The sequence below is a fragment of the Herpailurus yagouaroundi genome, unplaced genomic scaffold (assembly GCF_014898765.1).
Source record: "Herpailurus yagouaroundi ecotype Mexico unplaced genomic scaffold, PumYag 77, whole genome shotgun sequence".
NCBI lineage: Eukaryota > Metazoa > Chordata > Mammalia > Carnivora > Felidae > Herpailurus > Herpailurus yagouaroundi.
In genome coordinates, this window is record NW_024412388.1 from 10,951,898 (window position 1) to 10,977,051 (window position 25,154).

At 53.4% G+C, this 25,154-nt stretch overlaps 1 protein-coding gene and 1 long non-coding RNA gene across 5 annotated transcripts in view; one reads left to right on the top strand and one right to left on the bottom strand.

The window, feature by feature from the left end:
• Positions 1 to 25,154, top strand: part of KAZN (kazrin, periplakin interacting protein) — a 465,989-nt gene that overhangs the window by 430,968 nt on the left and 9,867 nt on the right. For 3 of the 4 annotated variants that reach the window (XM_040455652.1, XM_040455645.1, XM_040455659.1), the window contains 5 exons: positions 5,613 to 5,818; positions 6,317 to 6,435; positions 14,547 to 14,778; positions 16,099 to 16,200; positions 16,736 to 16,902. In XM_040455652.1, the coding sequence (XP_040311586.1) occupies positions 5,613 to 5,818; positions 6,317 to 6,435; positions 14,547 to 14,778; positions 16,099 to 16,200; positions 16,736 to 16,902 (826 nt within the window). Of the gene's footprint in view, positions 1 to 5,612; positions 5,819 to 6,316; positions 6,436 to 14,546; positions 14,779 to 16,098; positions 16,201 to 16,735; positions 16,903 to 17,240; positions 17,619 to 25,154 lie in introns of those variants that run through there. The other variant, XM_040455640.1, reaches the window with a different exon arrangement.
• On the bottom strand, positions 2,570 to 3,707 carry LOC121017489 (uncharacterized). Its single transcript, XR_005784779.1, has 2 exons — positions 3,334 to 3,707; positions 2,570 to 3,145 (listed from the first exon to the last, which is right to left on the bottom strand). It is a non-coding gene; the product is annotated as an uncharacterized LOC121017489 (long non-coding RNA).

A 25,154-nucleotide genomic window follows, 5' to 3' on the forward strand; every position in this document is an offset into this window, starting at 1 on the left:
TGAAACTGCAGAACCACAAAGGCAAAGACGCAATCTTAAAAGTAGGTAACAAAAAGAACAATTTTACTGGCGACAGCTGCCTTCTCTTTAGCAAAAAGGAAGACAGAAGACCGTGGAGCCACGTATTCAAGGTGCAGAAGCAGATGATTGTCAACCTAAAACTGTGTGGCCAGCAAAGCTCTCTGAAGGACAAGGGGGAAATAGAGGCTTTTCCCCCCACATAAACAAAAGTTGTAAGAGCTTACCACCAAATACTCCCAGAGGAAATTTTAAATCGCGTCCTTCAGGAATAAGAAAAATTACCCTAGAAGTAAGGTCTGAGACACAGGAAGTGATGAACCATGTAGGGAAATTATTCCGGGTCAATATGATCAGCAGAAAATAACCATGATGATAATGTCTAAAATTATGGGGCTTTTTCAAAGGACAGAATTAAAATAATCGATATGGTAGGTTATAAGTCAGAAAGAGTGATCAGAATGTTTTAAGTAACTTATTATTGGGGACAGAGCATTAAGATACGCTCAACCCTACGTTTCACATTAAATACGCGTACGTTTTCAAGGGAAACCATTAAAGAGTGGTTCTAGAATTCAGCACACATCAGAATCACCTGGGCGGGGGAGAGGCTTGTTAAAATGCGGATTATTTGGCCCAACATTCAGAGCTTCTGCTCCAGCCACCCGGGGGCGCGCCCCCCAGTCCTAGAATCTGCACGGCTAACAAGTCCCCACGTGCTGCTGATGCAGCTGGCACAGGGACCCCACTTTGAGAACCACTGAACCAAAAACAGAGAAACAGGATGCTTCACTTCCAAACCAACAGAAGGGGGGAAATATGGTGAGAAAACAAACAAAACCTTCCATCTAATCCAGCTCTGTCCAGCAAAAATACCGTATGAGTCACACATGTAGTTTTAGACTCTAGTAGACACATTAAAAAGTAAAAAGAAACAGGTGAGATGAATTTTAATAATATCTGATTTAACCCAATACGCCCCAAATATTAGCATTTCAACATGTGATCAATATAAAGATTATTGGGATTACTTCTTTCTTTGGACAAAGTCTCCAAAACTCAGTATTTTATACCGTAGACACTTCTCAATGTGGACAAGCCGTATTACAGGTGCTCGATAGCCACGTGTGGCGCGTACCTACCATACTGGACAGAGCCAGTGTAGACCGTTTGTGACATGAACTTGCAGAGGACAGAGGCCCCCACGCAGCCCCTGAGCACCCACTGAATGCCAAACACTGAGCTGAGCACTTTGTGTGGATGGTACATCACCTCATTAAGTCCCACTTAGGCCTATGAGATTAGACATTATCATCCCATTTCACAGATGGTAAAAGTGAGGCTGAGAACATTCAAAACACTCTCCCAGATCATCTGGCTGGTGAGCAGAAGAGCCGGCATTTAAACCCAGGTCTCTTGTATTTCAGTGCCAGCCTCAGAACCTCAAGTTTTCCATAAAGGATTTTCTGTAACAGGCCAGGTAGTAAATACCTTGGGCTTTTTGGACCAGCCGATCCATCAGGTGGGAGAAGGTAGAACCTCTTCTGCCAGAGCCACCACGGTCCCCCCCGTGTTCCAAAGGACCCAGACTGACTGCCTCTTGGCGACACCTCCTCTCAAGACTCTGCCAGGGGCTCGGCCAGCCTAACTCACCAACTGTAAACGTGAGTTATGCCCACTCTCAGGCTGAGACAGAGGGGAAATAAAATCCAAGATTGATGGAATCCTGAACATAAAATCTGGCATCATGCTGCCTGCATTTTGGAAAGTACCCTTAATTAATGGTTTATGATCCCTAAGACGCCTCCCTCCTCAGCCCCTCTGCAGTGTCGCCTTGGAGCTCCGTCCTGGGTGCCGGGGGTGGAGGAGTTTGCGGGGAGGACGTGGCGGCCAGGGGTGGGGGGGCGCTGATAGCTGTTCTCAAAAACCAGAATGTGTGGTTTGCTCGTATGAGCCCAGCTCAGCCTCTGACATTCCTCGAGCCTGGACGCCATAAGTCATGGGAGTTGAAGAGCCAGCTCTCGTCACAGGCCCGGGACCCCCTAACCACAGAATGACCCGCACACGGTCACACGCTTGGGAAAACGCACGCGCGGGGGGGGGGGGGGGGTTTGCTTTTCCTCTTTGCCCACTTACCTGAGGCTCCCTCTCCACCCTCCGCTCACTCTCTCCTTCCTGTTTACCTCTCGCTCCTCTCACTTTGTCCGTTGCCTGTCTCCTTCCTTCCTCTCTCCTGTGCCTCCTTTGTCGCCTTTATCTGGGGAGGCCCAGCCACACACCGCCCACCCGGGCGCCGGAGAGACAAGCCCACCCCTCGCCTCGCGGGGAGCCCCACCCTCCCACCTGGACCAGGCCAGGGTCCAGCTGGGACGATGCGTTTCAGCTGGGCTCGACACCAAGCGGGACCCCTGTAAGCACCTGAGCCGAACTCAAGCCACGTTTCATCCCAGGAAGGCAGTCCTCAGGGAGGGGCCCTTTATTCCCAACAATAACCACCTTCTACCCGGTGCCCACGATAGCTTCACGTTCAGAATCTATCATAGTCATTAACCTGGGAGGTAGAGAGTATTGTTTTTATTCCCATTTTATAGACGGGAAAACTGAGACTTGAAGAGGTGAAGAAATTTGCCCACAGCCAGGGTCTATTCAACCCTGAGGCCTGGTCTCTTTCCACAGGCCCGGTCCAAACGGACAACACGGGCGGTGTCTCGGAATTTCAGGTAACCAGATGTGGTGACGTTCGTCTCTCCTCTTCCCAGAAGCACGGAACAGAGACAGGACCCAGCCACAGGAACACAGGAGCTTTCAGCTCTCCAGCCCAGGGAGGGCACCCTGTTTGGGTGCCAGAGGTCAACACTGATAGGACCCAATCAGAAAGATTTCCCTGCAAAAGCCAAACCTGTCCTTGGGAGCCGGGGACCAGCAAGAGGGACACCGAGGCTGGGACCAGGCAGCTCTGTCACCAGGCAGAAACTTGGGGGCCCCCAGACAGGGCTGCGGAGGAAGCTGCTGTTTCCGCATTCCCGGGCGTCATGGCAACGTGTGCTCGGACTGGGGACCAGCAGCAGAGCAGAGCCTGTGCACCATTGCTGTTTCCCTGGGGTCAGGGCTGAGGCCTTCCATCTACCTGAGAAGGGAAACAATGTTTCAGTAGCTTCTCAAACCTCACCCATCCGGCACAGACAGGCGCCAGTGAGTGGGGAGTCCCTGAGTGCCCAGAGCAGCCCAGGAGAGGAGGCAGGTGGCAGGGAGCAGCAGTATCATGCCAACCTTACAGAGATAGAAACTGAGGCACGAAGCAGCATATCTGCCCACCCTGAATTAGGTCGCTCCGCCCAAGTGCCCTGCAGAACCAGCAGTGACATCTTCCTGGCCGGCAGCTGTGGGCTCCCAAGCGTCCCTGGCTGGGCAGTTCGAGGCCCCCGGTGTTGGGGAGAGAAGTTTCCGCAGAGCTGGATGCGTGCGTGGTCACCAAACTGATGCAGCTGTTTCCAAAGAGTTTAAGTGGCAGGGGCAGGGGAGGGGGTGAAGGAAAGCAGCGTTGTAACTTGAACAAGGTTTCTAGGCTGTGGTTTTCAAAACCACGTTATTCGCTGGGTCGCCTGGGTGGCTCAGTCGGTTAAGCGTCCGACTTCAGCTCAGGTCACGATCTCGCGGTCCGTGAGTTCGAGCCCCGCGTCGGGCTCTGGGCTGATGGCCCAGAGCCTGGAGCCTGCTTCCGATTCTGTGTCTCCCCCTCGCTCTGTCCCTCCCCCGTTCATGCTCTCTCTCTGTCTCAAAAATAAATAAACGTTAAAAAAAATTTTTTAAACAAAACCACGTTATTCAAACATAATGCAGTCAATGCAGGACACGTGGGAAACAGGAAAGTATGCACACATGCAAATACTCTTGCACACTCACGCGTGCACATTCACACACAAAACCATCACACACACTTATGCACCATTAACCCATCACCCCATTCCAGACAGACTTTTAACATTTATCCAACTAATATCTTATGTGTATAAATATACATATACACACACAATTATAGTTATACATTATATAGTCATATATATATGTATCATTTTAAAAGTACAGTGGTGGGGGTGGGCACCTGGGTGGCTCAGTTGGTTGAGCGTCCGACTTCGGCTCAGGTCATGATCACACGGTCCGTGAGTTCGAGTCCCACGCTGGGCTCTGTGCTGACGGCTCAGAGCCTGGAGCCTGCTTCGGATTCTGTGTCTCCCTCTCTCTCTGCCCCTCCCCTGCTCATGCTCCGTCTCTCCCTTTCTCTCCAAAATAAACATTAAAAAAAAATAAACGTTAAAAAAAACACAGTGGGGATTGGTTGTACCTGCTGTCTCGTGGGGCCTTTTTCACTCGGCAATGGATCATGAACATCTTCCCATGTCAAAACTATTCTCCAGTGATAGATTTCTGACCAATGACATATATTCCAATATACAAAGGTGGCATCATTCGTTCAGATACACTCCCATCAATAACCACTTATAGTTTCCTATTTTTTTTAATTATTCCAACTTATGCATGTTCATTGTGGAACGTTGATGACACACAAAAGTGTGGAAGAGTAACCTCATTCTTCCCGGCACCCACGCTCAGTAACTGTAAACACCTGTGTGACTTCACACACATTGTTTTAACCTTGTGCCCGATTTGATGCATCAGCATTTTTTTACATCGTTAACGGTAATTTATAATGCACCAGGCTTATTTTTTCTCATGCCTGTCATTTCTTGTGGTGTGGAGTTTGGGTGTTTATTTAACCCTGCTTTAGAGAAAGAGACTCTTTCCCCTCTCAGTCGAGTCTGTGTGAACTGAACTTGGCCTGTACATCAGGTGTTGTTGTGGCTGACCCTGGATCGAACAGGGCCGGGAGATGCTGGCAGGTAGACGTTTTTGTCTGGGGGGAGCTACTCCGGAAACAGGTTTCGGGGTGTTCAGGAAAGGAGCTGAGGCTCCATTTATCCTAAGAAACCAAATCAGCCCATGGCCAACAGGTGACTGCCATGTTGTATACACCAGCGAAAAATGGGGAACAATTCATGCCCATCGACAGGAGGCAGGCGAGGTAAATTAGAATGTATCCTCTGATGGCTCCTGTGCAGTCAAAAGCTATCGCAGATCTCTGCTGAGACGGAAAGACATCCTCCGTGGCATGAATGAGAACAGCGTCTTACAAAACAGAGTGCGCGTGGGTCTGTGTGTGTTTGTAAGCGTGGGCATTTGTGTAACCCAAAGAATATTTAGCTAAGCACTAACAGCTGCTGTCTCTGGGGGACGTGGGATTGGGGGCGATTTTCACTATTTTCATTCTTTTCTGGATTAAGTTTTTAAAATTCTTTTCTTTTGTGGGGTGGGGGGGACAGATTACTTTTGTCATGGGGGAGGGGCAGCAAAACAAAACGAGAGCCGTTTTGATTTGGCCAAGAAGACGCGCACGAGGGGAAGCCATCCCTGCCCTCCTCCTGCACCCTGGGAGTGCAGACTCAGGGGGCAGCCGGCCCAGTCCCTGCCCCTTCCCCCACAGCGCCCCCCTCCCACCCCGCCCCCCTCCCCAGCAAGCTTGCGCTTGTGTGTTGCAGACTCGGACAGCCAGTGCAGCCCCACGCGGCAGAGCCTCAGCCTGTCGGAGGGCGAGGAGCAGACGGATCGGCTGCAGCAGGTGGAACTGGTCCGGACCACCCCCATGTCCCACTGGAAGGCTGGCACCGTCCAGGCCTGGCTGGAGGTGGTCATGGCCATGCCCATGTACGTCAAGGCGTGTGCAGAGAACGTCAAGAGTGGGAAGGTAGGGCACCTCCGGGACCCCGGTGGGGACGCCCCTCGCCCTCCCATGAGCCTTAGCGGTCCAAAGCTGGCCTGCTCCACCCACGCCACCGGCATCCCATCCCCGGGTGAGGAGGAGCTGTGTTCTAGGAGCCGGGCTAAGCCATCGCGTCTCCCCTGGAAGGCACACAGAGAGCCCTCTGAGCCTAACCTTCCCGTACCTGGCTGGAGGGGAGGTGGAGACTGGCCTAGGGGGCGCTTTTGGCCAGGATGTGATTCCCACTTCCTGGAGCAGGGACAGGCCAAGTGCTCTGCCTGAACTGCAGAGGAGGATGGGCAGGGAGACGGGGTAGGGGGCGGGGTCCGAGGGGGGTGTCCAACGGGGGGGGGGGGCAGCCTCATGCCCGCAGACCCCCCCTCCCCCAGGCCTCGGCTGCACAGCCAGCGGCGGGCCCCGGGAGCCTCGGGTGCCCACCCAAACCTCCCTCCTGGGCTCAGTTCTCACCTCCCGGGGGAGCAGGTGCTGCTGAGCCTGAGTGACGAGGACCTGGAGCTGGGCCTGGGCGTGTGCAGCTCCCTGCACCGGCGCAAGCTCCGGCTGGCCATCGAGGACTACCGCGACGCCGAGGCGGGCAGGAGGTGGGTCTGCATGCGCGGCTGCCCCGCCTGGGCGGGGCCTCCGGGGAGAGGGGAGAAAAGTCTACCCTGAGACCCCCAGATCACACAGTGGGGGCAGGGACAGGCAGTGTGGGCTGGGCCAGGGATGGGGGATGGTGTGGTAGACCCGCAAACGCCACTGGCCAGGGAGGGGGTCAGGCTCACTCCAGTCCCGCTCTGGACCGGCCCTCCACTTAGAAAGATGGAGATCCAGGGAATCAGGGAGGCCCCAGTGCCCTGGGATCCCGGCAGCCGCAGCCGGGAGGCCTCACACGCCCCCAGGACTCCTCTGTCTCCGAGGTCCGGCCCAAGCAGGCCTGGGAATTCGGCCAACACGTCAGCTCTGCCTCCTTCTACCTCAACCCCTAGGCCTACCATTCCGGAGAGAGGAAAGACAGCATAAGGCAGGGAGAAGCAGAACGGAACAGAGGAGAAATGGACGTGGCTTTTTTTAAGTTTATCTGTGTACTTAGAGAGGAGACAGCGTGAGTGGAGGGAGGCAAAGAGAGAGAGAGGGAGACCGAGAATCTCAAGCAGGCTCCACGCTGTCCGCACAGAGCCCGATGCCGGGCTGGAACTCATGAGCTGAGCTGAAACCGAGAGTCAGACACTTAGCTGACGGAGCCCCCCGGGGGAGCCCCAGTGAAGGGCTTTATTGCAATCTCTGCGCACAGGATTGGGGCCGGCTGGGCGGGGGCTCCTTTAGCAAGCACACCTGGGAATGGCCCCAGGTCCCTCCCCTCAGGTGTGCCCTGCTCCCCACGGGCACCCCCCCATCTTTGTCCCTCCTCCTGACCTTTCGCCAGCAGGATTTGTTGTTGGGGAGCTCACTCACCAGGCAGCCTCCAGGAAACCAGGGCCGCCCCCCCCCCCCCCCCCCCAATGCTCAGCGTGCGGAGGGGAACGTAGTAAATCTGACACTTTCTGTTTTGCATAATTATCTCCTTCACTGGTTTCCCCATCATTTTTGCGCAGTTAATTAATCAAACCTGGTGGTGTGTGCTATTATTTGCAGAAGCAGCTTTGCGGATTAAAAAGTGAGGGGGGTTAGGGCCGGGGACTCGGGCTGCTTTGGAAGCAGGAAACCAAACGCCTGCCTGTGAGTCCTGGAGAGGGGCCCGTGGGGTGATTCCGGGGTGGAAGGAAGTACGTATGAGATCGGATCAGAAACCCGGGTAGCAGCTCAAAGCAAGCGAAGCCAAAAGCCCCTGAGCTTGTCAGCAAGTCAGGACCCCGGGGCCAGGGCTGGGGGTGAAGGATGGGGGTGGGGGAAAGAGCGGTGGGCACGAGCCTGCTTTCCTGGTGCTTCCCCTGCTGAGGGTCTCACAAGCACCTCACGCTCACCCACCCACTTCTAACCAGTGCCTCCCCCCCCAAAATCCCCAGAAGCGCTCATCCTCTGCCACCCCAGCTGGAGACCCCTCCCGCACCCTGGTCCGCTCCCGGTGTGGTCAGTAAGCACTGGCCATTGACAGGGCGGGGGCTGCCTGCTTCACCCGGCGAAAATGCCAGATCGCTGCCCAAGACCCCCAAAACGGGACCGACCCCTACGAACCTCTAGGAACCAAGATTCTACAGCACCTGGAGAGGGGGTGGCTGCAGGATGGGAGCAGAGTTTGAAAAATTCTGACGGCTGTGATCAGGCCCGTTTCCGAGGAGAACGCGTCCCAGAATTAGACACCCCCAGGGCCTCCCGCAGGAGGGAGGGTCTCGTTCCCTGCGGAATTCTGACGTGTCTCTAACTTGCCGTGACCTGGCTCTCTCTCTGGGACACGGTTTCTCCACCTGTGAAGCGAAGGGGGTTAAATTAGGACAGAGGTTCTTTTAACTTGTGGAGACCGGGGCCACTTTGAGAATCTAATAAAAACGGTTGACGCTTTCCCCAGAAGAGATACTACAAAACTGCTTTAACTTCGTGTCCTGGGACCCTTCGGCTCCCTCACGAACCGTTTAGGGGCCCGTGAACTCTAGGGTAAGAACCCCAGTGAGCTCATCTTCAAGAACACCTCCTGTGTGGCTCCGGGCATGACGTTACCCTCTCTGGGGCTGGTTCCTCTTATCTCTAAAATATACCAGTCGCCTTATGGACACGATTTTATTTACCCATCACCACACCCATGTGGGAGAGACATCCTTACCCCCATTTTAAAGACAGAGAAAGCGAGGCCCAGAGGAATCATGGGTGCAAAGTTACATTTCAAAATACCTAACTTTGAAGTCAATCCTCTTTCTGTTATCCTATGTTGCCTCAATGTTAAAAACATTGACCATCCCTACTAGACTTATTTGTGGAACATGGAATGTGCCCCAGACCCTGTGCTAAGAGTTTTACGCTCTCTTGTCTCTTCCAGCCCTCACGACGTCTGTGAGGCAAACACGATTAGCCCCATTTTACAGATGAGGAAACTGGGGCACCAGAGACACAAGGTCTCCAAGCTAAAGGTGATAGAGCTAGAATGGCCTCGTGTTTACAGTGCTGAATAATGACCCGGATGATACCTAAATTCTGTGCCCAAACTCGGATTTCAGGGTCTAATCCAGACCCAGCTTGGGGCGGGGGACAATGTTAAATTTTATAAAACATCTGAATTACTTTTAAAGCCATACCGTTTTCAACTCGGGTGCTTACAATAGCTCAAACCAACAGCTGGGAAAGTGTTGCCAAGCCGAGGCCCCATGGGGACAACTTTAATGAAAAGGGAACCGTTTTTGAAGGGCAAGAGTGCATTAATTGTCAGCATGCAGATAGATGTTGCTGACTGTAAATGGCTTCTCTCACGTAGGTTCCCCCATGCGCCCCCCCCCAACACACCAGCCCACGTCTTGTTGCTGAGCAAACCCTCGCTCAGGAGAGGAGGGCTTCTGGTCCCCATCAGGGCCAACCCTGGCCCCGTGGCATCTGATTAGGAAGGCTGGGAGCTCTAACTCCTGCACTGGGCAAGAGAGCCATGACAATGGCAGAGAGGCCTGGGAAGAACCAGAAGAGGCTGGAGCCCTGCCCTGGGGGGGGTGGGGGGGGGGGGGGGAGGGGGTCTGCCTGGGACGTTTTTTTCCTAGAAGGGAATGTGGGCCAGAAGTTTCCAGTTCATGGGGCGCCTGGGTGGCTTAGTCGGTTAAGCATCTGGCTTCAGCTCAGGTCATGATCTCACGGTTCATGGGTTCAAACCCCGTGTCGGGCTCTAGTGCTGACAGCTCAGAGCCTGGAGCCTGCTTCGGGTTCTGTCTCCCTCTCTCTCTACCCCTCGCCCACTCGTGTTCTGTCTCTCTGCCTCTCTCAAAAATGAATAAACATTTAAGAAAAAATTTAAAGAAACAAGATGTCTGCAGTTCAGGAGCTCCGTCTGGGCAGCCTCCTGGTGGACGGGAGTCAATGCCCCACTCACCCAGCTTTGCTTTGTCTCGGATGCACTGGATTGTAGAAAAGAAGCTGTTGACCATGAACTCTGAGCCAGGTGGGGAGCCCGGGTGTTTGGAGAGAGGCCACACCCAGTCCCACCCTCCAGGAGCTGACGGTGTGGTGGGCCGCTGGCCAGATGAACAGCAGGATGACACGTGCAGGGACGGGGGACTCCCGGGGGGCTCTGGACACTGAGAAGGGCTCTGACCCGGCACTAGGGGCCGGGAAGGCTTCTGGGAGAGCGAAAGCACAGCGGAGTCCAGCGTGGTGGTGGAGAACAGCCTGGAGACCAGGAGGCCCCGGCCTCGGAGAGCAGCCCCCAGTGGTCCTGGGGGGCTGAGGGGCCGGAGGAGGCAGAGCAAAGCTGGGAGCCCATCCTTCCAATTCTTGGCGGATCTTCCACTGAAAGCACCTGCTGGGTGTCGAGCGCTAGATTGGCCCTATCAGCAGAGAACATAGTCTCTGTGCTCAGATCAGTTAATTCCTAAAGTTCCATGTGTAATTAGCGCTTTGAAGGAAATGCTCAGAGGCAGAGCAGCGGGCCAGGGAAGCAACTCTAGACAAAACGGGCAGAGGAAGCTTCCGCTGGGAGGTGAGTGAGCCGTGGGCAAGGCTGGAAAGAAATGGGCCCAGGGAAAGGCAGCTCCCCCACCCAATGGGGCCAAGAGCTCAGTGCATCTGGGTGCCCCCTGAGCCTGCGGCTGTCATGGGAGAGGAGGCCACACCCTGCTGGGCGACACTAGTGACTCCTGATGTTATATCTGCAAAGGGAAGCCACCGTTTTGTTGTTCTGTTTCCTTGAGATCTACTCTTTGTTCCTTTCCCCCCTCTTTTACTGACTTTTTATCAGTTAAATGTTCCTACCCCTAGCTTACGAGCTACACTTCATTTTACTTTCCGTTGTTTCTCTGCAGTTTGTAATACACATGCTTCGCTTACCACTGTCTGTCTTTAAATAATATTATACAACTTTGCGTATAGTCGAAGGTGCTTTCTTCTCCTGCCTTTGTGCTATTGTTTTCATCTATGTGGATTATATGTTCTGTAATACATCGTCACTATATTTCTTGTAAAATGTCCATTATTTTAGATTTAAGGAGATTTGCAAATGAGAAAAATGTTGACCCAGATATTTACCATTTCCAATCATTTTCCTTCTTAGAAAAATGTTTGTACTGTGCATATTTACCATCTTAACCATTTTTAAGTGCACAGTTCAATAGTATAAAGAACATTCACGTTGCTGTGTGGCCATCACCACCATCCATGTCCAGGACTTTCCATCTTATAACACTGAAACTGTATGCTCACAAAAACACAATAAACACAAACTCCCTGCTCTCCCCTCCTCCCTGTATAATGGCAAGCACACTTCTACTTTCTGCCTTTATGGTTTTGACTACTCTCAGTACCTCCTACAGTATTTGTCTTTCTGTGCCTGGCTTACATCACTTAGCGTCATGTCCTCAAGATTCATTCATGTGGTAGCATGTGTCAGATTTTCCTTTCTTTTTAAAGCTGAATAATATGCCACTGTGCATATATATATATAGCACATTTTGCTTATCCATTTCTCTGTCGATGGACACTTCTTTTTTTTTTTTGTCGATGGACACTTCTAATGGAATTGCTGGATATGATAATTCTGTTTAATTTTTTTTTAATTTTTTTTAATGTTTTATTTATTTTTGAGAGAGAGAGAGAGAGAGAGAGACAGAGCATGAGCGGGGGAGGGTCAGAGAGAGATGGAGACACAGAATCCGAAGCAGGCTCCAGGCTCTGAGCCATCAGCACAGAGCCCGATGCGGGGCTCGAACTCACAGACCGTGAGATCATGACCTAAGCTGAAGTCGGACGCTCAACCGACTGAGCCACCCAGGCGCCCCATAATTCTCTTTAATTTTTTGAGGAACCACCATACTGTTGTCCACAGTGGCCACACCGTTTTAGATCCTCACTAACAGCACACGAAGGTTCTGATTTCACCACATCCCCAATAACACTTGTTTTCTGGTTTTTTTTTTTTTTTAGCCATCCTAATGGGTATGAAGTGGTATGTCATTGCAGAGAAATTTCCATCTCTCTAGTGATGAGAGATGGGCTTCTTTTTGTGTGTTTATTGGCTTCTTGTAAGTCGTCTTTGGAGAAATGCCTGTTCAAGTTATCTGCCCATTTCTGAATCTGGTGGGTTTTTTATTGTGACTTTTAGGAGTTCTCCTCTTTATTCTTTTGTGTGGGCCAACTTGCCATACAGTTATTATTTTCTTTCCTTTTGAAGAAAGTCCATCAACATTTCCTGCAGTTTATTCTTCTGATGATGAATTCTCCCAATTTTGTTTGTTTAAAAAAAAAGTCTTTGTTTCTCCCTCATCTATTAAATAAACATTAATTTTTTAGAGCAGTTTCAGTTTCACAGCGAAATTGGAAGGAAGGTACAGAGATTTCCCATGGACCCCCTGCCCCCACTCCTTCACAGCCTTCCCCATAATCCACGTCTCCCGCCAGATGGAACATTTGCTACAGTTGATACACCTGCACTGACACATCATGATCGTCCAAAGTCCATAGCTTATGTTAGGGTTCACTCTTGGTGTTGTACATCCCGTGGGTTTGGACAAACATCTAATGATATGCATCCATCATTGCACTATCATGCTGAATAATTTCACTGCCCTAAAAAGTCCCCTGTGCTCCACTTGTCCATCCCTCCCTCTTCCTAACCCCTGGCGACCACTACTACTCTTTTTACTGTCTCCGTGGTTTTGCCTTTTCCAGAATGACATAGAGTTGAAATCGTACAATATGTAGCCTCTTCAGATTGGCTTCTTTCACTTAGTGATGTGCACTTAAGTTTCCTCCACTGGGAAGATTTTAAGCAAAGGAGGGACATGACCTGATTGATGGTTTTAAAAGACTGTCTGGCCACTGTGGGGAAAAGTGGATTAGAAGGGGTGGAGCAGGTGGTGGTGGGGGGGGGGCGGGGGGGGGGCGGAAGTAAGGAAGCAGTTGCTGAAATCTGTGCCAGAGGTGGTGGTAGATTGAACCCAGAAAAGGAGAAAAGGGGACAGACACACTGACCAGAGTGATTGATAGACCCGGCGGGGGAGGGAGGAGGAGGGCAAGTGAGGCCCGGGAGCTGGGTGATGGTGGGCAACGGGGCAGAGCTGGGAAAGGGGACAGGGCATTTCATTTGGAGCCCATTAAATGTGAAATGCGTGACAGTCAGGAAATGCTAGGAGGGCAGTTAGTGAGAAACTGGGTCTCAGAAGACAGGAGAGGGGAGAGATGAGAATTTGGGAGTCCTCATTTACAGATGTATCCAGAGCCCTGGAAATGATGCCACCAGGGAACAGAGAGCACAGGGGAGAAGAAGGAAAGAAAGGGGCCACGAGATGAGGGGAGACGTGCCCATTACACCATCCATCCCAGGCACAGCAGTCAGTAGCTGCTAAGCGCATATTGGTGGAATGAAGGAAGGACAGCAAGGAGCCAGGCAGGAGCACCAGCAGGATGGGTGGTGTGGTCGGCCCCGGCTGCTGTCCTGGGGAAGGGACTGGGGAGGGCTCAGAGTCCAGGGAGAGGCAGGGTTGCCCACAGTGGGCGGAACAGAGTGGAAAGGAGGCAGCCGAGTCAGGTGGGAGTGAAAATCCCACCCAGGTCTCCAGCTTGAGTGGCTGGTAGGGTAGCTCTTAGAGATGGGTGCACAGGGAGGGGGCTGGAAAGTGGGTGAGGGGTGTTCCATCCGGGGCGGGGAGGGGAGGATGCTGGTCCCAATCCCGGACCTGGGGAAGGGGGCGGTGTCTCCCCGTGGGCCCACATTTCCCTATAACATCCTGATCCCTCTGTAGTGGACCCGCCCACCTGGCAGCCCCGGGGGTCATTTCTCCAGTCCCTCGGTAGGCGGGCTGGGCTGTGCTAATTCCTTCTGTCCCGCTGCCACCGTGTGGCGATTAGGGGAATGACAGCCGGAAGGACCTCTTGGTCCGGAGCACGCGCCTTTTTATCCGTTTGAGTCTTCGTTGTGCACCTACTATGTGTGCAGCACTGAGCTAGGTTCTGTGTGGGATACAGAGGATCTGAGGCCTAGCAGTGAGGTGAGAGGGCTTGGAGTGGGCAAAACGGGGGATTTAATTCTGATTTCAAGACACGCCACGGTGTGACTTTGAGGAGAGGCGGCCCAGGCCGTGGCTTTGCAGGCTTCAGGGCTTCGGCAGAGGGACATTCCCAGGGGACCGTGCCCAGGGACAGGCTGAGGATGCCGAGGGCTCCCAGAGGTGCTGCTTCCCACTGCGCATGTCCCTGCTGCTCTGCCACTGTCCCTTCCCACTCAGCGTGTCTGAATGTGCTCTCTCTTCTTTTCCTGTCCCCTTTGTCTGCCTCTCTGTTGATCCTTTTTCTGCTCTTTGGGGGCTCGCTCGCTGTTTCTCTGTGTCTGTCTTTCTGTCTGTCTCTGTCTCCTCCCGCCCCCTGTGCCCACCTCTCCCCCCATCTCTGCTTTGTCTCTCTCTTCCTGTCTCTTCAATCCATCCCTTTTCCCGTCCGTCTCCCCGATTTCTTGGTCCCCCACACTCCCCCGCCCTGTTGTTTTCCCTCTATCTTCGTCTCTGCCCATCTCCGCCCCGTTTCTTCCCGTCGCTCTGTTCCTGCCACCTGTCCCCCGCCCATCCCTCTTTCTGGCCATGTCTTTCCTCGCCAGCCTGTCCAAAGCTGCCGACCTGGACCATCACTGGGTGGCCAAGGCCTGGCTGAATGACATCGGCCTGTCCCAGTACTCTCAGGCCTTCCAAAACCACCTGGTCGATGGGCGGATGCTACACTCCCTGATGAAGCGGGACCTGGAAAAGCACCTGAACGTGTCCAAGAAGTTCCACCAGGTCAGCATCCTGCTGGGGATCGAGCTGCTGTACCAAGTGAACTTCAGCAGGGAGGTGAGGACCAGGGCAGGAGGTGGGGGCACCTCCCACAGCCCTTCTTCCCACACTGGTGCCCACTGTCTGTCCACCCGACTACCTGCCCATCGCTCCATCCACACGCATCCATCCGCCCCTTCCTCACTCCCTCCCTCTTCCAACAACCGCTTGTTGGGCATCATCAGGCCCGGTGCCCAATTCAGAGGAAGTGGGGAACCCTCATCCAAGAGCTCACTGCTGATCAGGGAGAACCACATAGAAGCTGGAGCCACAATACCATGGAAAGTTGCCCCGGTGAGGAAAGCCTGGGGCTTTATGAAAATCCAAAGGAGTCGTTTCCAGAGGAATCAGGGAGGGCGTCCCGGAGAGAGTGACAGCTGAACTGAGGCCTTGAACAGGGAGGCCAGGTAGGCAACCGGACAGCAGAGGGGAAGGGGGGAGAGTTAGAGTTTGGACTCTGAGCGCCCCCTTGATTCGGAGCCCTGCCAAGCCGGACGGCACGGGACATGCGCCTCAGCTCCCCGGGGACCAAATATCCCTGAGGGAGGGGCCCTCAGCTGCGGAGTGGAATCAGTTCAGATGGTTTCCTTTTCTTCGAATGTGACGTCAGAGCACAAGAGCTGGGGGTCAGGAGGAGAGGCATAGAAAAGGGCGCCGTCCAGCTCTCCAGCCCTTCGCGCACGCCCAGCACAGGACCCGAGGCACAGGCCCCGGGCCCCCGGGAGCCCCAGGCTGGTGAAGGACGTGGATGTGCAGGAAGATCGTGAGAGTCAAGTGTGGAAAAGGGCTTGGTGCACTGGGGCTGGTCAGGGCAGGTTGGAGAAATCCATGGGCCAGCGGGGGGCAGAAATCCATGTGTCCACCCCCAGCCCAGGAGTCCTTGTCTGGGAGCCAGTCTCCCCAAGGGGGCTTGCGAAAGGGGACCAGGCTGATCCCTCTACAGGCCGCCGTGGGTGACGTTTTGTGCCTGGGTGACACTCGTTGCCCCCAGGGGCCGGGTGGACCCACAAGAGACCCAGCCCCTCATGGAAAGGCCACACTGTTGGGCACCCACTCTGTGTCAGGAGAGCGGCGGACAGGGACGCACAAACCAGGCAGCCTCTGGGGGGCTCACCCAGCCCTCCACCCCAGAAGCAGGCTTCTCCCCATTTCCCATGATGAACGGCCGAGCCCCAGCCTGACGTGGCCAGAGAAGCTGGGGCTCGCCGGCCAGAACTCCCCCCTGTACTGTCATACCAGGGTCCCCCCAACACGGCGGACCCTCGCTCCTTGTCATCTCTGTGTAGCCACCCCCCCCACCCCGACACACCAGCTGACCCACTGTCTTCCCCCCACAAGGCCCTCCAGGAGCGCCGCGCCCGCTGCGAGACCCAGAACATAGACCCCGTGGTCTGGACCAACCAACGGGTGCTCAAGTGGGTGCGGGACATCGACCTGAAGGTGAGAGGCGGTGATGGGCTGGGGGCGACTCGCAGGCATGTGCCAATCCCATGCACGTTTGTGTGCCTATTTTGTGGGAGTGGGGTGTCCGCCCAGGCTGCCGAGAGTGCCTGCCTCCTGTCGCTCAAGAGGAGGGAGCGCTCACCCCGCCCCCGCAGCGGGACCCCCATTAATGATGCCTTTCTCGTAGCAGGAGTGGAGAGGCTGGGCTGTCCCCTGAAGCCTGGGTCGGGTTGGATCTGGGTTTCTCTTCTCACTGGACAAGTATTTATGGGCTGCCTGCCAAGGTCTGGGGATATGTCAGTGACAAAATAGTCTTGGTGACCGTCCTCATGGCCGTAAAGGAGTGAGGGGATCCCCCTTGGGCTTCAACTGACCGGTCCCCAGGGAGACAAGCCTTTGCTGTGAGGGACATGTCCCCACTTGCAGCTGAGGGCACCTCAAGCCGGCAGGGCAGCCTCAGGACAACAGGGTGGCCCCCTCAGACTAGCAGGGCAGCCCCCCAAGGCTGACCAGCCCTGTGCCTCGCCCTCAGGAGTATGCAGACAACCTGACCAACAGCGGCATCCACGGTGCTGTGTTGGTGCTGGAGCCCACGTTCAATGCCGAGGCCATGGCCACTGCCCTGGGCATCCCCAGCGGGAAGCACATCCTTCGGAGACACCTGGCAGAGGAGATGACTGCCGTCTTCCACCCAGCCAAGTGAGTGTGGGCTGCTGGCTCCCGCTCTGGGGCTCGAGGAGATGAGCCTGACTTCCCCAGGGCCCCCTCACTTCCCGCACCCCCTTCTCCCCTACCACACGGAGGCCTCCTTTGACACAGAGGAAACTGGGGCTCCGAGAAGCAAGGTGCTTTAGCGTGAAGGTCACAGAGGAGGGGTCAGGTCTTGAATGAAGTGTGTGGTGAAATCCCCAAACTCCCCCGGCATTTAGGGAAGGGAAAGTGAATAGCACAGGTGTAAGGAAAGACCCTTCGAGGGTGGGGTGTGGGCTGGGGAGGACTCGCACCGGCCGGAGAGGTCAAGGTGGCCAGTCGGGCAGGGAGAGCTGTGGAGACGGAGGTTTGGAGGCGGCGATCGAGCAGATTGATGGTGCTGATGGTCCCGGGGAGCAGGCTGTGTCAGCCCACCGACCCCAGCCTCCTCAGCTGAAAAGTGGCCAGAGAAGAAGCACCTGGACAGATGACCCAGACCCCCTCCCAGTGGATTCTGTCCGCAAAATAATTACCGTTAGGCTAAGGTTTATTGGACACTTGCTATGGGTACTAATTTCATCCTCGTGACAACACCAAGAAGTCAGTGTCACCAACCCTCCTTTGAAAATGGAGAAACTAGGGGCGCCTGAGTGGCTCAGCCGGTTGAGCGTCCGACTTCGGCTCAGGCCACGATCTCTCAGCCAGCGAGTTCGAGCCCTGCGTCGGGCTCTGTGCTGACAGCTCGGAGCCTGGAGCCTGCTTCAGACGCTGTGTCTCCCTCTCTCTCTGACCCTCTCCCGTTCATACTCTATCTCTCTCTCTGTCTCAAAAATAAATAAACGTTAAAAAAAATTTTTTTTAAAATAAATAAATAAATAAATGGAGAAACTTGTTCGAAGGGGCCAAGGTCCCTGCCCCAGGTCGCACAGCTAGAAAGTAGCAGAGCCCAGATTTGCCCTTTGTTCTGTTAATATGACATATTACATCGACTGATTTCCATACGTTGGAAACCTTGCATTCCTAGGATAAATCCCACTTGGTCGTGGTGTATATTCCTTTTCATATGTTGCTGGACGAAATTTGCTAGCATTTGCATGAGGATTTTTGCATCTGTATTTATATATTTTTTAATTGTTTAAGTTTATTTATTTATTTTTGAGAGAGAGCGTGCACAAGTGGAGAGGGGCAGAGAGAGAGGAGACACAGCGTCTGAAGCAGGCTCCAGGCTCTGAGCTGTCAGCACAGAGACCGACGCGGGGCTTGAACTCACAAACCGCGAGATCATGACCTGAGCTGAAGTCAGGTGTTCAACCACCTGACTAACCCAGGCACCCCATGCATCTATATTTATAAAGGATGTTGGTCTATAGAGTTTTTTTTTTCTTGTGATATTTTTGTCTGGTTTTGGTATCAGAGTAATACTGGTCTCAAAGGTTAAATTGGGAAGTATTCTCTCCCCTCTTTTTTTTTTTTTTTTTTTTTTTTGGGAAGAGTTTGTGAAGGATTGTTTTTCATTATTCCTTAAACATTTAGTAGAATTCACTGGTGAAGCCTCATGGTCCCGGACTGTTCTTCGGGGAATTTTTTTTTCCCTACTTCAATTTTCTTTGTTACAAACCTATTCAGAATTTCTATTTCTTCTTGAATCAGTTTCAGTAGTTTATATCTTTCTAGAAATTTGTCCGTTTTGCCGAGGTTAGCTAATTCGTTGGCATGTAATTGATTATATAATCACTTCGTGATAGCCTCTCCTATTTCTGTAAAGTTGGTAGTAATGTCCCCTCTCTCATTCCTCGTTTTAGTAATTTAAGTCTTTACTCTTTAATTGTCGGTGAGTCTAGCTAAGGCTGTGTCCATTTTGCTGACTGAGCTCAGATTTGAATCGGTGGCTCTCTGAGTCAGAACCCCGAGTGCCGAACCCCCAAACCACACGAAGCCTCAAGAAGCAGCTGGAACACACCCTGTGTTATGCAGGTGGAGACACTGAGGCTTAGGGGGTGGGGGGAGTCGTGTATTAGTGGCGACAACCCAGAAGTCCCGAGTTGCCCTTCCCCATCAGCAGGCTGATACCGAAGTGTTTCTCAGAGCGTGGTCCATGGACTCCTGCAGCAGAATCATCATTGCCCTTGTGAAATGCAGATCCCCTGGCCCTGACTCAGATCTGCAGGACCCTTATCTGCTGGTAGAGCCCAGGAATGTACGTTCTGAGCATTTTGAGGTAGTTCTATGGAGACCAACGTTTGACGAGGACCCTATTCCATGAGCCGTACATCAACAGGTGCAGGAAAAAGGCTTTTCTCCTAAGAATTGTCCCCTTCCCTAACCTCCCTTCTGGAGCATTGTGATCTGTAATGGCCTTAATACATTCTGAGCCCTGGAGGGGCAGCACTAGCTAAACATTAGCAGGCACTCATGTGTCTGATTAAACCCTTGAGCACTCCTGAGCTAACAGGTGCATTAAAAGGACTGTCCAGGATTTGAGGCTGAGCACTGGGGAAGTTTCTGGTGGGGAGCAAATAGGGTGGGTTCTTATGCTGTGGACAGGCCAAAGACTCCTTTAAGAACAAGGTGAAAGTGGGGCACCTGGGTGGCTCAGTCGGTTAGGCATCCGACTTCAGCTCACGGTTCATGGGTTCGAGCCCCGCATCGGGCCCTGTGCTGACGGCTCGGCGCCTGGAGCCTGCTTCGGATTCTGTGCCTCCCTCTCTCTCTGCCCCTCCCCTGCTCGCACTCTGTCTCTCTCCCTCAAAAATAAAATGAACATTAAAAAATTTGTTTAAGAATAAGAGGAAAGCAATCCTTCCTGATAGCAGGATAAGGAAGAGAAAAGTGGACTCTTCTCATCTTACAGGCAAGGAGTCGGAGCTGGTCAGCCAGGGCACTGAGAGGCTCCACCAGCCCAGACCCCAGGCCCACCTCCCTGCTGTCACCTCTGCACCATGCTGCTTCCTTCTGTGTGTCCGTCCATGGCCCGTGCATCGGGTCTCGGTGTGGCATCTGAGACCCCTTTGCTGAGAACCTGCCACAGCCCAGGGGAAGAGATTTCAGTCAGCTTAGGGGAAACAGAACTTCATGAGTTTCTAAGAAATTCTGGAGACCACCCCTGTTGGTACAAGTGTCCCCAGCTAAGCAGAACACCAGTGGAGACGGTGACCCCCAGGCATGTGGTGAGATGCGTGGGAGGGTCGGATGGGTTTATATTAACCAAGATCCTCGGGCTTTGCCCCAGGACATCTCAGCGGTGGCCCAAGCAGTGAAACTGCCCTGCCCATTGCCCTCTTGCTCCCTGTCCTTCTGTTGCTGACTTTAGCTTTCCAGAGAGAGGGGGCAGGGCAGGTGGTGCTGGTCCTTTGGGGTGAGTTCTTCCAGAATACTCTGATGGGGTGGAAGGATTCAGATGGAGAAACATCCCTGACCATTGAATAGATACCAAGGGCTAACCCGAGACTCCATCCCGGATTGAATCCAAGGCTTGGGGGGACCAGGTGACGGTTGTGGGAATAACACTTGGCAATTTGACTTGCAAGTTATCACCAGCAAAGTTCTGTCTCATTCCTTATTTCATCTGATCCTCGTCCCTAAGAAGGAAGCTGGATGAGAAGGGATCATTGTGCCATTTTTTAAAGTTTATTTTTATTTATTTTCAGAGAGAGAGATAGCAAGCAGGGGAGGGGCAGAGAGAGCAGGAGACAGAATCCCAAGCAGGCTCCGAGCTCTCAGCGCAGAGCGCGACCCGGGGCTCAATCTCACAAACCGCAAGATAGTGACCTGAGCTGAAATCAAGAGTTGGACGCTTAACCAACTGCGCCACCCCAGGCGCCCCAGATCATTGCCCCATCGTATGGGTGAGAAAACTAGCTTCAGAGAAGTGCAGTGGCTCCGTAAGAGTAGCCAGTGGCCATGCCAGTGTCTCCCAAGGACCCAATGGCTTTCCACCATGCTGGCAAGTTTACGGGGGTGCTGACGAGCACCTGCTCCCACTCCCCAGTAGACCCTGAGGCCCTGTGACCACTTAGAGAGGAGAGGGGGCAGGCCGCTCAGAGCACATCAGGAGGCTGCAGTCACCCCATACTGTGGCCCAGGGCCACGGAGTCAGGGAACATTAGCATCCACACCTGACCCCGGGAGAGGCACGTTCCCGGCGTTACTAAGTCCCAACATGACATCGTCTTCTCCCGCCTCCTCCTGTCTCTGTGACAAGACACACACCCAAACGAGCAGTGTCTCACATCCTCTCGCGGCATCTGCCCCGACACGCGCCTCCTGCTTCTCCTGATAAACCCCCGTCCAGCACCAACTGTGTGTCAGTCCTCTGTGAGTTCCAGATCCGGAGAAATAAACCAGGGGACAAAAAGGATGCAGGGAGTAGCCGTGGTGTTCCAAAGGCATTCGCTGCAGCCCCGGAGCAGCCAAATGGAAAGTCTGCATGGAAATAGGGGACTGTCCCCAGCGTCGGCCTGGAGGATGATACAGCCCGTCACTAACATACATAGAGTCAGGGACAGGGATGGGTCCTTCCAGAATGCCCACTTATATTCTGCTTGGATATGAGGTCAGAGATGGAGTTCTCTGCATTTTTGTTTAATGTGTATTTATTTTGAGAGAGAGAGAGACAGCGTGAGCAGGAGAGGGGCAGAGAAGGAGGGAGAGGGAGAATCCTAGGCAGGCTCCATGCTGAGAGCCTGACCCGGGGCTCGAACTCACAAACTGTGAGATCACGACCTGAGCCAAAATCAAGAGTCTGTTGCTTAACCAACTGAGCCACCCAGGGGCCCCCAGAGTGTCCCCTAGATCTCTGAAGCAGCAAACTTTGTATCTTCTTACTCATTCCCGTTCTATGGCCTCATGACCCACAGTCCAGAGGTTGCCATTTTGTTTCCAAAAATGGAAGAATCGGCCAACATCTCCCTCTCCTCCTCCCTTCTCCTTCCCTCCTGCAGAGGCAGCTCTAGGGTGCGGTCATCAAACTGCCACAGCCACTGGCTGCCCTCTGCCACGGGCCCGGCTCAGGGCCTAGCATTTGATAGCTACCAGGAGACACATACTAGGAGCCCCATTTCACAGATGAGGAAACTGAGGTACAAGAGGGTTACCTATCTTGCCTGGACCCATCAGCTGATAAACAGTGGAGCTGGGATTTAAACCATCATACGCTGCTTCTTCCCTGAAGCGTGAGCCTAATGACCAAACAACAGCGGGAGGTGTCAAGGCCCCTCCCTGAACCCCTCCCAGGGGGACTTTTGAGCCTTTGTCCCAGGGTATAAATGCCCAGGTTCAACTGTAATAATGGAGGTTAAGATCGATCTCTCTCTCTCTCTCTCTCTCTCTCTCTCTCTCTCTCCTAAATGTGGTTCAGTACTGGTGGGAACAACCCTTTCTCTGAGCACCCCAGGATGCCCCCGACAATGAAGGACAATCTTCCTGATGGGTTTGTTCTTCAACCCACCCACCATCTTCTTTAAAAAAAATTTTTTTTTTAATGTTTACTTATTATTGAGAGACAGAGAGAGACAGAGCATGAGCATGCAAGGGGCAGAGACAGAGAGGGAGACACAGAATCTGAAACAGGCTCCAGGCTCTGAGCTGTCAGCACAGAGCCCGACATGGGGCTTGAACTCACAGACCGGGAGATCATGACCTGAACCTAAGTCGGACACTTAACCGACTGAGCCACCCAGGAGCCCCCCAAATCTCTGATTCTTGCAAGGACACCAGTCATATCGGACTGTGGACCACTCGAATGACCTCATTTTAACTTAATTACCTACCTCCACAAAGACTCCTCTCCAAACACGGTCACATTCTGAGATAGGACTTCATAATTTTTTTTAATGTTTACTTATTCTTGAGAGAGAGAGAGAGAAAGAGAGAGCATGAGCATGGGAGGGGCAGAGAGAGGGGGAGACACAGAATCCGAAGCAGGCTCCAGGCTCTGAGCTGTCGGCATGGAGCCCGATGTGGGGGTTTAACTCGTGAACTGCAAGATCATGACCTGAGCCGAAGTTGGACGCTTAACCGACTGAGCAGCCCAGGCACCCGGAGAAGAGCTTTTACGCACCCCTCCCTGCAGTACACACAGCCCAGGTGACGTACCTGCTCAGAGGTCAGGCCAGGCCACTCCACTGGTGTGGAGCCCAGGGTCCTACGCTGTCCTCCAGGGTCCGGATCTTGATCCTAGAGGCTCAAGGTCAAGTTCCATCGCTGCCACCGAGGGTCTCGTGAACCCTCAGGTAAGGCCTGACTTCTACGTCTTCTCCAGGGGGAAGCCGAGGGCCCCGGCAGCTGTCCCAAGCTCATTCAACGGCTAGTGTCCCCAAGTCAGGAGGATTTAACGCACTTCGATGCATGACAGCAAACCGCTGGCTGAGTGAGTTTAGATTTTCATGGCTTCTGCATTGGAACGGCTTCCCCGCTAGACCCGGGGAGCCCCCGGCACCCACGGATCTGAAAACTCAGCTTGATTTGCCCCCTGACCTGCCAGCACCACCTACATGCGACCTCTCCCTTGCCTTAAACCCCCTCGACAAAGTTTGCCCCGGAAGCAGGACTTCTCTGAGGCAGCTTAAAAAACCCTAGAGGGTTCATTTCTCTTAGCAAGTCTGCTTGGGCCAAGGCTCTCAGCTCCCGCGACCCCGATCCCTGGCTGCCTGTCAATCAGAGCCGACGCCTTTGCAAAGTGTTCTAAATGTTACTATGAACCCTTATTGTGGCCATTTATTGGACGTCAGCTAAGCTTCGAGGCACGTTTTAACTAACTTCATAAAGTTGGCTACGTTATAATCCCCGTTTTGCAGACCTAGAAACCAAGCTTCCAAGAAACGAAATGGCTTGCTCAAGGTCATACAGCCAATGAATGGTAGAGCCGGGATTTCAATCCTGCTAGAGCTCCGAGAAATTCTCTGGACATAAGCGGCTTGGGTCTGGCAAGGTTGACGGAGAACGTGCACAAGGCTCCCGCCAAGGCTACAGCCTACCCTCCAGGCAAAGGCTGAACACCGGAGCCCAGGGGAGACAGGGGTTTGGCCAACATCTAAAAGTAAAACAGGGCAGGTGGGAGGACTGAGTTCGGAACTTCCAGGATTCTGGACCAGGATTCTTACCCCAACACCTCATACGTCCAGCACAGCACTGATATTCTAACAGGGGCTGGAAGACTTCTTTAAAACGTTAGACAGAGGGACGCCTGGGTGGCTCAGTCAGTTGAGCTTCTTGATTTCAGTTCAGGTCATGATCTCACAGTTCATGGTTTCAAGCCCCACATTGGGCTCCATGCTGATCATGGAGCCTGCTTAAGATTTTCTCTCTCTCCCTCTGTACCTCTCCCCCACTCGCACGCACACAAACTCTCTCTCTATCAAATAAAAAAAAAAAAAAGGTTAGATAGTAAATGTTAGCACTTGGGAACTGTGTCAAAACACAGACACTCGGTCTATATCAAAAATATACGGGGGAGGAGGAGACAAGATGGCGGAAGAGCATAGAAGATTTTTGTGGGTCTCATGTCCATGAAATGCAGCCAGACCAACACTAAACCAACCTACACACCAAGAAAACTGACTGGAGGATTAACATGACCATCTGCACAACCTGAACCACAGAATTCAGCAGGTACGCGGTGCAGAGAGGCGAACTTGGGGAGCAAGAAGCCACGGGAAGGGAGGTGCTTTTGCAGGCAGAGAGAGGACGGAGTCAAGGGTCGGGGGGAGAATACGGGAAAAGCACCCCTCCCCAAAAGCAGCTGGAGAGAAAGTGGAAAATTGGAAACAGCCGCAGGGACTGAACTAAAAAGGGAGAAAGGAGAAAGAAGAGGGTTTAAATTCCATTAAGACTGTAATAAACAAGGGGAGCACAAAGGCTGCAACTCCCCAGCTCGATACCTGGCGGTGGGTGCTCTGGAGGGAAGGGCGAATCCCCAGGAGCAGAGTGGGGTCCGGGAGGTTCTCGGGCCACACGGGGAGAAGCGGTTCCACGGCTGGAAGGACTTCTCGTAGAGGCTGTGAGGCCACCTGGGCCCAGCAGACCCCAGAGAACGGCCCGATCGCTGGTGCTGGAACAAGGTCGTTAAGGGTGAAGCCCGGTGCCAGATGCGAGTTGCGATTGTCCATAATCCCTGAAAGGCTGCTGCTGCGCTAGCTCGCGAACTTTTTCTGGGGCGGCTGGCACCCGGCCGCGGTCTCTGGGCTCCGGCAGCAGCACGGTTTGGCGAACTTTCCTGGGTGCGGCCGGCGTCAGCCGTTGCCCGGGGAGACCCTCCCGCAGAG